The following is a 13,740-nucleotide window of genomic DNA, read 5'->3' on the forward strand; positions in this document are numbered from 1 at the left end:
AACTCCTTGAATTTACTATATCACAATATAAATTCAACTTCTTGAATTTATTCTCTCAATGGGAACAAATGCTTGTGTGACCCTCAATGATTCAGGGATAAAGTTAGCCGTATGTTCAACACTCTTTGTGATTCAGGACATAATCCTTTATACGGGCTTACCCTTATTTTCCCCATTCTATATATCAACAATTGATCATGAGAATGTCAGAAATCACATTTCTGATTAAACTCATCGAACCATGGTAAGAGCGTCTAGTAGGATTGTCACATCCCGAGCCCAGGCCCGTGACTGCGTGACTGCACAATGGGCCCCTATAGCAACTATTTCGTATCCGTCCTCGCTTTTACGAAAATGATTAATCCAAGTTGCTATAGAAGTTCATTGTAATCCATTATAAACTCATTTTAAATATTTCATTTTTAAGATGTGGGACAAGGGTATCACAATCACCCCTCCTTCAGAACGCGATGTCCTCGTCGTGGCCTGACCCCTTTATCCACCAGCACCGAGAATCTAGAGGTGGCTCCTACAGATTCAAGAGGTGGCTCCCGTCATGTAGCACTTTGCCCCGCAGGTTCAAGAGGTGGCTCCCATGCACGTAGCACTTTGCCCCTGCATAGCACTTATTTCTCGGTGTTCCATGCCGGTGACCGGCTCTGATACCATTCTGTCACGCCCCAAGCCCGGGTCCGTGGCTGCGTGACTGCACAATGGGCCCCTATAGCAACTACTTCGTATTCGTCCTCGCTTTTACGAAAATGATTAATCCAAGTTGCTATAGAAGTTCATTGTAAGCCATTATAAACTCATTTTAAATATTCATTTTTAAGATGTGGGACAAGGGTATCACAAGCATCGCCCCATGATTCCCTAGGTATCACTGATAGTTCCAGCAAAACCAGTCGATTAGGATTAGCGTACAGTACGGTCCCTTCATCTCATATATCCCGATCGAATCTGCAACCATTGGTTCGTCGAGGATTGTATAATAATTCGATAACTATGTGATAAATATAAATAGTGACATCGCATATACTATTTGAGAACTCCTTCTCCAATGTACATCTCATACACTGGCCAGAGATTCCACGCATTACTATTTCATCAGATCACATAGGATATCCACACCCGTAGGTGAGCGGTAAATCCCCGACTACAATGCACTAGGCTCCTATATCTATCGCAACTATACCCAACCTCGCCACCTGATTACTCTCCTGGAGCTGATAAACGAGTCAAAACACAGGCCTAGCATATAGAGCCTCAGTGTTGTCCCGGGTCGTAAGGACTAATGGTATACAATCATAATTACGGACTTATCCTCTCGATGAATGATAACCACTTGGAAAGTCCAAGGAAGGATTGTTCGGTATAATCATCATATGACTATCCATCTGCATGTTTGGACATCTTTATGCCCTTACCAAGAAATGCAGTACACAACATCACAGATGCTAGTCTCGAGCTCAAGCGACCTTTATCCATGTTTCAGGCGGCTGAATCGACTAGGAACGAATTTAGTTCATACAGTGTTTACAAACGAGTTTCAACATCGAATTACGATTCATTTGTATTAAAGTATAATCAAGGTCTTTATCTATGTTATTTACATGGGTATACAGATAAAGAAATAACAAACCATGAAATAATAAATTATATTAAAATAAAGATTGTTTATTACAACTGAGTCAATAAAATCCCTAGCTAACAGTTGGCTTGCAGGGCATCTAGCTCTGACAATCTCCCACTTGCCCTAGAGCCAACTACCCATAAACTTTAATCCCATTGCTTCGCGGTGCTTTTCAAACAATGGTCCTGGCAAGGGCTTTGTAAGTGGATCAGCAACATTATCTGTAGAGGGGACTCTTTCGACTAATATATCACATCTTCCCACAATCTTCCGGATGATGTGGAACTTCCTCAGTACGTGTTTAAATCGTTGATGAGACCTTGGTTTCTTTGCTTGCGCAACGGCACTAATGTTGTCGCACTACACCGAGACTGGATCAACTCCATTAGGAATAACACCCAACTCTTGCACAAAATTTCTCATCCAAACTGCCTCTTTGGCTGTAGCAGATGCAGCAATGTACTTAGTTTCAGTGGTGGAATCCGCAACGGTGTCTTGCTTGGAACTTTTCCAAGAGACAGCCGCACCATTAAGCATGAATACAAAACCAGAGGTCGATTTCGAATCATCTACATCACATTGGAAGCTAGAATCAATGTAGCCTTCCAATTTTAATTCTCCACCCCCATAGACTCTGAACAAGTTCTTAGTCCTTCTCAAGTACTTAAGAATATCTTTCATGGCTTTCCAATGCATTGGACCAGGGTTTGCCTGATATCATGCTTGTAACACTCAGAGCGTAAGCAACATCGGACGTGTCGATATCATACCATACATGATACTACCAATGGCTGACGCATATGGAATACGTGTCATCAGCTCTATCTATTCATCAGTTTTGGGACACATAGCTTTAGATAGAGTAACACCATGACACATTGGTAAGTATCCTCTCTTGGACTCTTCCATAGAGAATCGCTTCAGAATGGTATCGATATAAGTGGCTTGGGTGAGTCCTAGCATCCTTTTTGGTCTATCTCTATTGATTTGTATTCTCAATACATAGGATGCTTTACCCATGTCTTTCATGGAGAATTTAATTGTTAACCATGCTTTAGTCGATTGCAGTAATCCTACATCATTCCCAATGAGTAGGATGTCATCAACATAAAGTATTAGGAATGTCACTGCACTCCCACTAACTTTCTTGTACACACATGGTTCTTCGGGATTCTTAGCAAAACCAAACTCTTTGATACTGCTATCAAATCTGAGGTTCCAACTCCTTGATGCCTGCTTGAGACCATATATTGATCTCTAAAGTTTGCATACCTTATGCTCACTCCCTACTGATGTGTATCCCTCAAGTTGAGATATATAAATTTCTTCTTTGATGTCTTCATTGAGGAATGCAGTCTTTACATTCATTTGTCATATCTCATAGCCATACCATACTGCTATGGCTAGTAGTATTCTAATGGACTAAAATATAGCAACTGGTGAAAAAGTTTCCTCATAGTCAATTCCTTGCCTTTTAATATAACCTTTTCCAACCAGTCTTGCTTTGAAGGTCACTACCTTCCCATCCGCCCCAAGCTTTCTTTTGTAGATCCATTTTCATCCTATGGGAACGATTCCCTCAGGTGGATCCATCGATGTCCAGACTTGATTTGAATACATAGAGTCCATTTCAGACTGCATGGCTTCAAGCCATTTGGTTGAATCAGTATCAGATATTGTTTCTTTGAAATTAATTGGATCACATCCAACACAATGCTCATCACGGCTTTGTTCATGAAGAAGCGTATATCTTGTAGGTGGTCTACTAACCCTATCAGACCTTCTAGGAGCTTGTACTTCAACTACTAGTTCTTGGGAAATGGGTTCAACTTCTATAGTTGAGGGAGTATCTTGAATTTCTTCAAATTCTATCATCTTGTCTTTTCTATCTAATAGAAATTCCTTTTTCAAAAAGGTGGCATTTCTTGAAACAAACACTTTTGCTTCATTAGGATGATAGAAATAATATCCAACAGAATTCTTTAGATATCCTACAAAGTAGCACAAAGCGGATCTACTATCCAATTTGTCTCCCACTATCTGCTTCACATAAGCAAGACATCCCCATATTCTCATGTAAGAATATTTGGGAGTTTTTCCCATCCATATATCATATGGTGTTTTATCCATTGCTTTAGTATGGACATTATTCAACAATATTGCCGCAGTTTCAAGCGCAAAACCCCAAAACGATGTAGTCAATTCAGTGAATCCCATCATGGATCGAACCATGTCCATCAAGGTTCGATTTCGACGTTCAGAAACTCCATTCAATTGTGGTGTTGCTGGTGGAGTCCACTGTGAGAGAATCTCATTCTCTTTAGATAAACCAAAAATTCAGCACTTAAGTATTCTCCACCTCGATCAGATCGAGGTGCCTTAATACTTCTTCCTAGCTGATTTTCTACTTTAGATCTGAATTCTTTGAACTTTTCAAATGCTTCAGATTTGTGTTTCATCAAATAAACATACCCATACCTCGAATGGTCATCAGTAAAGGTAATAAATTAGGAACGCCCAAATTTTGTGTTAACACTTAGCGGGCCACAAACGTCCGTGTGGATCAAATCCAGTAGACCATGTGCACGTTCCACGTTTCCATTGAATGGAGTCTTATTCATCTTTTCTTTTAGACAGGACTCACAAGTAGGTAGAGATTTTATGTCTGACAAGTCAAACATGCCTTCTCCCACTAGCTTGTGCATCCTTCTTTGGGAAATATGACATAGTCTAGCGTGCCATATTTGTGCGGGATTTGGATCTTCTATTTTTCTTTGTTTGTTGTTGTTTTCGTATGCGCTTGGACATTGTTTAACGGAATATCTTTTAATTTTAAGTTATAGAGATCGTTTGTTAATTCTCCAGTTCCAATCAAACATTCATTCTTGTATAAATTGCAAACACCTTTAGCAAAAACACAAGAATAACCATCCCTATCAAGCATAGAAATAGAAATAATATTTTTAACCAATTCAGGAACAAATAAAACGTCTCTAAAAAAAACTTAAAATTATTGTACAAAATTAAAGTAACGTCTCCAATGGCAGTGGCAGCAACTCTTGCTCCATTTCCTAGTCTTAGAAAGGTTCACCATCTCTAAGCCTCTAGCTTCTTCCCATCATCTGCAAATCATTGCATAGATGAGAACCACATCCGGTATCTAATACCCAAGAAAAAGAATTAATAGAAACATTAACTTCAATATAAAACATACCATGGCCAGAACGCTTCTGGCCATGATACTCCTCGCAATTACGCCTCCAATATCCAGGCTTGTTGCAGTGGAAACAGACTTGTTCTGACTCAGGCTTTGTGGGCCCCGGATTTGGTTTCTTGTATGGCTTCTTGTTGGGCTTGTTATTCTTCAGAGGGGCAGACGCTTCTTGCCTTTATTTGGGGCTCCCCTTTTCGTACCGTATGAAGAACCCACTAGAAGAACATGCTTTTTCTTTTTAATTGTGGCCTCATAATTAGTAAGCATATTGACCAACTCTTCAAGGGTGGACTCAAGCTTGTTCATATTAAAATTAACCACAAATCCATCGAACGAGGCAGGCAAAACAGCAAGAGAATATCAGTCGAGAGCTCACTAGGAATAACCACGTCAAGCCCCACCAACTTCTCGATGAGCACAATCATCCTAACACCATGCTCATGGACCGAAGTCTCATCTCGCAAGCGTGTAGTCATGAGTTCTTTCATAGTAGCATGTCTCTCTGAACGAGTTTATACAGCATACAATTCTTTCAGATGAAGGTGAATGTCAGCAGCATTCACCGCCTCCTCGAACCTCCTCTGAAGTTCATTCGACATAGAAGCCAACATGTAGCTCTTAGCTTGAAGATCATGGTACCACCATTTCTCAAGCTTAGCTAACTCAGTCCTACTGATATCAGGAGCCGCCTCCTTTAATGGCTTCTTATCAAGCACATACGCAATCCTTTCGGAGTTCAGAACAATCTTTAAATTTCGAAACCAGTCGTGATATTTAGGGCCAGTCAATTTGTTTTGATCGAGAATGATTGAAAGCGGGTTACGAGTAGACATTGTAAATATACTGAAAATGAAAACAGATAATGGTTACTGATAATTTTAAAATAATTCTAAGATATAAAATATGGATTTGATTTTATAAATTTCCCTCCCACTATTTTGACATTTCCACCACCCTCTGATGAAAAAGGAAAATCGTATTTCCTTAGTGAGCACGTAGCGTCCAATTAGCCAATTATAATCTCGAATAATATCAGCCAATTATAATTTCTAAAAGATAGAATCCAATTGCATCCCTATGCAACCTCCGCGTGTTTTTGTCTTACGTTTAATAAGGACCCAATAATATGACGTCGTTTATTTTCACGTGTCAAACCAACCCATCAATATTGAATTGTAGTGAACGGTCTCCACGAGTTCCCCCAATAATATGAGCCGAAGTCATGGGAGTTCCACTCAATTCACATCATATGTCCGGTGGAAGTCACAGCTTTCCGACATCCAGGCCTCCCCAATAATATGAGCCAGACACTGTCTGCGGGTAGCGATCAACATGGAACCACGGTTGATGGAACGCAAGGAAAAATTAAACTCTTTTAATTTTTACTTTTTCAGTTTGATATAAATTTTGAGTCTTATTCAAAATGAGGGATTTTGATTTTAATATTGTCTCATCATTTTAATTTAAAAACTCGTGCCACTGAGTTTGTATGTTTGCTGGATTAATGCAACTATATTATTTAATAATACACATACATGCATACTACTATATATGGCATATATCATAATATGACATTCAACAATAAATAAGGATGATCGATCATCAACACTATTAGATCCATGTGAGCCATACATGGATCCAGGTCCAAAACCTACTATGAATGCAGGGATGCAAATGCAACTATTACAAGAGCTTCCAATATTTACATATCTTCATCTCGTTCATCGGGCCCACCATCTTCCAGTCTTGATCTCCCACTATTTTTAATAATTAAATTTAAATAGCCATGGCAAATAAGGGATACATCACATGGGGGTGGGTACGATCCATAAACCAGGCTCACTTTAATAATATCAAATATTAACAAAACGAATAAAACAGTAAAATATCTTAACATACACCTAACACATTGGTCAAGGCTCTCGATCATCCTTCATACATTTAATATCATAAATTAACATCAATTTAATTAAACAATTTAATTAATTGATAAATCATATATCTAATAATTTTATCACTAAAAACCACAATTATTAAAAAATTTAAAAATTAAATAAACACCTTTATTTAATTTTCAATTAAATCAATAATAATTGATTTCTTGTAAAACTCATTTTACCATAAATAATTAAAATCATATTCTAATTATTTATTTTACAAGAAAAATATTAATTTTATAAAAATTAATTTTCCAAAAGAAAAATTGAACCAATTTTCAAAAATATCAATTTTGCCCAAAAATTTGAAAAATCAGAAAATTCCACCCTAGGCCCAAACCATTCAAGTCCATTATCCAGCACGCTTCCCGATACACTCCCGGGCAGTCGCCCGCGCTGCCCGCCCGCTGCCCGAACGTTTCGAGCAGTGGCGGCACTCCTGTGAGCGCAGGGCATGCACAAGCGTGCGCGGCCCCGTCCGCACGCCGCGCAGGGCCTCGCACAGTCCGCACGCTGCGCCGCACTGCACGCAGTCTGCCCGGCACAGTTCCGGGCAGATCCGAAATATTATTTTTTTTTGTTTTCTGGAAAAAAAATAATTTTTTTTATGGTGTTATAATTTTCTGAAAATTTTCTTGTGGTTAGAAACGAATTATTCAATATTGAATTGAAAACCATACGATTTAGAAAGCCTGGCTCTGATACCACTCTTGGATCTCGGATTTCTACGTGCTCAAACGCAGCGGAAGTTTTAAAAATTTTTAGATCTTGACATTCAAGATCTTTTTGGACACTCATATGGTTTTTATAATTAAACATTCATAGGAAGTAAATCGTTATACCTTTGGTGAATATCACTAGGGTCCAACTATCCCGGGGTTAGTAGAGATAGCTCTTGATGAATTCCCTACAAACTTTCTTCAGATGTCCTTTGTGTATTCTCCTAATCAGGTCCACGACTAGATGATTTGTTCCTCTTCCAAATTGCACTAAAAAATTTGGAAGAAGATTTAACGTTGGAGAGAAAAAAAGAGAGACGGCTCAAACCCTTATTCTCAAGGGAGAGGAGGCCGAAATAATAGAGGTGGAGGATGAGTGTGTTTTCGAAAAACACAATGGTGTGGTGGCTAGGGTTAGACCTTGTTAACACTTATTTATAATTAAGCCATCACCTAATAATCATAATTAAAATTAATGGGCTTGATTAATTAAATGAGCTAGTCCGACTAGTTTAATTAATTAATCAAAGTCCATTAAGAACTTTAATTATTTAGTATGTTGGACTTTCACTCCTACAAGTCCATTAAACATATTTCTCACCAATTTTAATTTAATAAATAATAAACTCAACTTTTGAGCTTAATAAATAAAATCGATTATAAATTCAACATTTGAATTTATTATTTAAATTATAAATTCAACTCTTTGAATTTTATCACCTCCAAAATATAATAAATTAATTCTGAAATTTTATAAATTCAACTACTTGAATTTATTCTCCCAAAATTTTATTATCATAAATTCAACTCCTTGAATTTACTATATCACAATATAGATTCAACTACTTGAATTCATTCTCTCAACGGGAACAAACGATCCAGTGCTTGTGTGATCCTCAATGATTCAGGGATACAGCTAGCCGTGAGTTCACAACTCTTTGTGATTCAGGACATAATCCTTTATACGGGCTTACCCTTATTTGCCCCATTCTATATATCAACAATTGATCATGAGAATGTTAGAAATCATATTTCTGATTAAACCCATCGAATCATGGTAAGAGCGTCTAGTAGCATCGCCCCATGATTTCTTAGGTATCACTGATAGTGCCTGCAAAAACCAGTCGATTATGATTAGCGTCCCTTCATCTCATATATCCTGATCGAATCTGCAACCATTGGTTCATCGAAGGTTGCATAATAATTCGATAACTATGTGATAAATATAAATAGTGGCATCACATGTACCATTTGAAAACTCCTTCTCCAATGTACATCTCATACTCTGGCCAGATATTCCACGCACTATTATTTCATCAGATCACATAGGATATCCACACCCGTAGGTGAGCGGTGAATCCCCGACTACAATGCACTGGCTCCTATATGTATCGCAACTATACCCAACCTCGCCACCTGATGACTCTGCTGGAGCCGGTAAATGGGTCAAAGCACAGCCCTAGCATATAGAGCCTCAGTGTTGTCCCGGGTTGTAAGGACTAATGGTGTACAATCATAACCACGGACTTATCCACTCGATGAATGATAACCACTTGAAAAGTCCGAGGGAGGATTGTTCGGTATAATTATCATATGACTATCCATTTGCATATTTGGACATCTTTATGCACTTACCAAGAAACGCAGTATACAACATCACAGATGCTAGTCTCGAGCTCAAACGACCTTTATCCATGTTTCAGGCGGTTGAATCGACTAGGAACGAATTTAGATCATACAGTGTTTACAAACGAGTTTCAACATCGAATTACGATTCATTTGTATTAAAGTATAATCAAGGTCTTTACCTATGTTATTCGCATGGGTATACAGATAAAGAAATAACAAACCATGAAATAATGAATTATATTAAAATAAAGATTGTTTATTACAAATGAGTCAATAAAATCCCTATCCAACAGTTGGTTTACAAAGGCATCTACTCTAACAATATCCATTGAGGTTTCATTGTCCATACGACAGGTTTTATCATGGAAATTATATGACATTTTCATATTTTAGTGTTGATAATAGTTTCCAAAAAGAAGATAAATCGTTAAGAATTGGATTCACGCGGCTAAGGCTAATGAGTTGTTGATAAGAGATTCATTGCAAACTCACGCCGATCTCATACTTTTAACAGTGATATAAATAAATATTTAAAAATTAAACTTTGACTAACTTATATTAAAAGAAAAGTAATATAGGAACTTATCTTCAGCAAGTTGTCAACCAATTTGAAATTTTGATCATTTTAAAACAATTGCTCATTTTCTGTTGCTTGAGGGGATGTACCGACACCAACCACGTAGCCCGCATATGATATATTCAATGGACTTCATAAAAGTATAACTATATTGGTATGCTAGAAGCCTGCCTGGGTCCCCATATGCTTGCATATTGTTTCGCATCCTGGAAAATCTTTGTTCTTCAATTGTGAAGGTATATTCATCGAAGAATCGTTAACCGCCTAGCCACAATCTCTCTGATTTTACGAGAGAGTTTTAGGGTCTGGAGGTGGAGAGATGTCGGCCTCAGTTTGGGCAGCGGCGAGTTAGCGTATTCTTCTCGTGGAAGATAACAAATGGTAATAGAGGTGACATCAACGGCTCTAGGACAGTCCCAGAGGAAAATTTTCGGTCCCATTGTGATGTGGTTGATATGGCGAGGGCCGAGGTGTGAAGCAAGATTGATGATCGACAGCGGAGTTTTCGATGAAGCGTGCTTATGGGTCGACGAATCGAACCATGGTTCTCGGCCGAAGTGTAATGCTGAAGGCGGTAAATTTGTGAAGGAGCGGAGATGTGGGCTTGGTGAGAGAATTGCGACCAAAGGAAATTGTTTTGGTTCCTTCACGGAGTATGCTGTGGGTCATGGTTCGACGACATTTTTCTTCTTAATTCAACCTGTAGAAAACAAATCGCTGGGGATAAATCTCATTCCCACATACACGCAATTGATGCGATAAAAAAAATCACATCTCACGAACCAATTTCTTCAATAAACCCAATCAAAATGCTCCAAAAATATAACTGTGTATCAAAGAAAACAGGTGAGATGACTCCGTCAGAAGGCGAAGCCACTCCGACGCTCAAGTTAGTATAGTGTTTGAGAGAAAAATATAAGATTGATGTAAATAATTGTACATGAAAACGTATGTTGATTAGGGTTAGGAGCTCTTTATTTATAGTTTTGGAGTGTTAGATGGTATAGAATTTTGTAATATATGATAACTAGATTTATACATATTCATATAATATATGTAATATCTCTAAAATATAATTTATTTTTATTCATTTTTGGGATTGATTTTATTTTCTTTTATTTTAGATGAAAACAAATCCTCGAGCAGTTTTTGTATAAGCAGGTGAGCAATAAACCAAAAAATACCAAACAATTAAAAATAGTTTTGAGTGACCCAAATTGCAGTCATGAGTATGTATTCTCTCCTCCACATCTTTATTACTTTTGTCTTGTTTTGTGACTTTTCGATTGTAAATTTCATCTCTTTGTCTCGCATTATGACTTCTCCTATACGTGTCTCTTTTTCTACTCTACTGTTGACACTCATTCTTCCCTTCTTCCATGGTTTGAACGAAATAAGATGTCTTATCCTCTCTGTGTTTTTTTTGTTATTTTTTATTTTTATTTTTGGGTTTGAGTTGTTGCCGGGCGGAATGAGGGAGAGCGGAAATGAAGATGCATCGTTCGCTGCTAGAAGTGGGGATGATTGTTTTTGTTCGTTCCTAAGGGCAGAGGATCATCGACGTTCATGCTGGGCGGGTTTGGAGTTATTGTGAAAATCTTTTTATTCTTGGCGATGAAGATGGTGGTAACGGTGCCGGGTAGATGTCTAGCGAGTCAACTTGTGCCTTGAGTTTTTATCAACTCTTATGTAAAATGATCTTTATTTTAATAATATTTTACGATTTCAATTATAACATTATATTTTATTTATAAACATGCAAGCTGCATAGATAAAATTCTAGAATATATAATAGGTGTCACGAGGTCTTCCTCGCACCGTAAGATCATGAAACTCATTAAGAATTGTACAGTATATTCTAAAAAAGTTCTTAATTGAATCATCCGCTTAAAATAAGGATAAATGTCGCTTAAGCTTGAGACTAACATATATGATGTAAATGTCATGTTTCAGTGGTAAGAGCATGGAGATGTCCATTCGTACAAATGAGTGGTCATATGATGATGCACTGAACAACCCTCCTTCGGAATATCCAAGTGGTTCTCACTTATCGAGTGGAATGATCCGCGGCTATGGTTGTACATCATTAGTTCTTTGATCATGGACAATGTAGGGGCTCTACGTACTAGTATGAACTTTGATCTGTTTAATGACTCCATTGAAGGACAACAGGTGGAGATGTTGAGTGTAATTTCTAAATACGTAAGAGCAAATGTATTATAGTCGGGAATTCACTGTTTGCCTACAGGTGAAGATATTCTATGTGACCTCATGAGTTAATAGTGCAAGGAGTTTATGGTAAAAAAAATTTCATTTACCATATTGGAAAGTTGCCAGTTTAGTGAACTTTTTCACCAAACTAGACAGCTCCACTTTCTTTTCTCAATTAGCAATTAAGTTAACTTCCATTTCTTCCATCCTATTAAATCACATTGAGATTTATCGGTTTCAGAGTTTGACAAACTGACCAGTACCGATCAGAAGTTCTGTACTGGACAGATAACTGAACTAGTAAAGTGTAACTGCATTAAAGGAGATTTAGAAAAATTAATGGAACTAGTAATACTGAAGTAAACCAGCTAAAGTTATCAAACGATTTATATAACGTCCAAAAGTCTGTTGGATCAAGGCTTTCTACGCGCCCAAACGCAACAGAAGTTTTAAAATTTTTAATTTATTTTCACAATCAAAATATGTTTTGCTTTGGGCGCTCGTATGATTTTATAATCAAAAACATTCATAGGGAATTGAAAATAAATATACCTTTAGTGAATAATTTTCACTTGGCTCCAACTATTCCGGATTTAGCGGAGATAGCTCTTGATGAAATCCCTACGAACTTTCTTCAAAGACTCATTTCTTCTAATCAGGTCCACGACTAGATGGTTTGATCCTCTTCTAATTTGAACTAGAAAAGTAGAAGAGATTTTGCGTTGAGATCGAAAAATTCGAGAGGCGGCTCAATCTCTTTATGCAAAGAAGGTGGCCGAAATTTTGTGCTTCTTGGAGAGGGAATTTTCGAGAGTATCAAGGATGGAGGCTAATGTTTTCAAAATTATGAATGAATTGTAGTTAACCCTAAGCCTAATACACATATATATAAGCATAAGAACCATTAATTAAATTAAATATTTAATGCGCTTAATCAATTAATTATTCTAGTCCAAATAGTTTAATTAATTAATTAATCTTTTTAAGTCCAATTAAGAACCTTAATAATATGTATGTTAGTCTTGTACTCCTATAAGCCCATTATACATATACCCATTACATTTAATTTAAATCCCTTATAAATTCAACATTTGAATTTAATATTCAAATATAAATTCAACTCCTTGAATTTATCACCTCCAAAATTTAATATTTAATAAACTCAACTTTTGAGTTTAATAAATTAAATCCTCAAATTTTATAAATTCAACTACTTGAGTTTATTCTCTCCGAATTTCATAAATTCAACTTCTTGAATTTACTATCTCATAAATTCAACTTCTTGAATTTATTTTCTCAAAATTTAATTATCATAAATTCAACTCCTTGAATTTACTATATCATAATATAAATTCAACTCCTTGAATTTATTCTCTCAATGGGAACAAACAATCCAGTGCTTGTGTGACCCTCAATGGTTCAGGGATACAGCTAGCCATGGGTTCACAACTCTTTGTGATTCAGGACATAATCCTTTATTCGGGCTTACCTTAGTTAGCCTCATTATTTTCATCAACACCTTGATCAAGAATGTCAGAACTCATTTCTGATTGCACCCATCGGATCATGGTAAGAGCGTCTAGTAGCATCGCCCCATGATCCCCTAGGTATCACTGATAGTGCCTGCAAGAACCAGTCGATTATGATTAACGTACAGCACGGTCCTTTCATCTCATATATCCCGATCAAATCTGCATCCTTTAGTTCATCGAGGGTTGCTATTTATTCGATAAATATGTGATAACTATAATAGTGGCATCGCGTGTACTATTGGAGAACTCCTTCTCCAACGTATATCTCATACTCTGGCCAGAGATTCC

At 37.2% G+C, this 13,740-nt stretch overlaps 1 protein-coding gene across 1 annotated transcript; it reads right to left on the reverse strand.

Annotated features, from left to right (window-relative positions):
* Window positions 1–5,359: 5,359 nt before the first annotated feature.
* LOC142550515 (uncharacterized) lies at window positions 5,360–5,680 on the reverse strand. The gene has a single exon (XM_075659588.1). It carries the CDS (start codon window positions 5,678–5,680, stop codon window positions 5,360–5,362), a length of 321 nt encoding a protein of 106 aa, XP_075515703.1.
* Between the last annotated feature and the right edge of the window lie 8,060 nt (window positions 5,681–13,740).

Source organism: Primulina tabacum, chromosome 7, assembly GCF_025594145.1.
Source record: "Primulina tabacum isolate GXHZ01 chromosome 7, ASM2559414v2, whole genome shotgun sequence".
Lineage (NCBI taxonomy): Eukaryota > Viridiplantae > Streptophyta > Magnoliopsida > Lamiales > Gesneriaceae > Primulina > Primulina tabacum.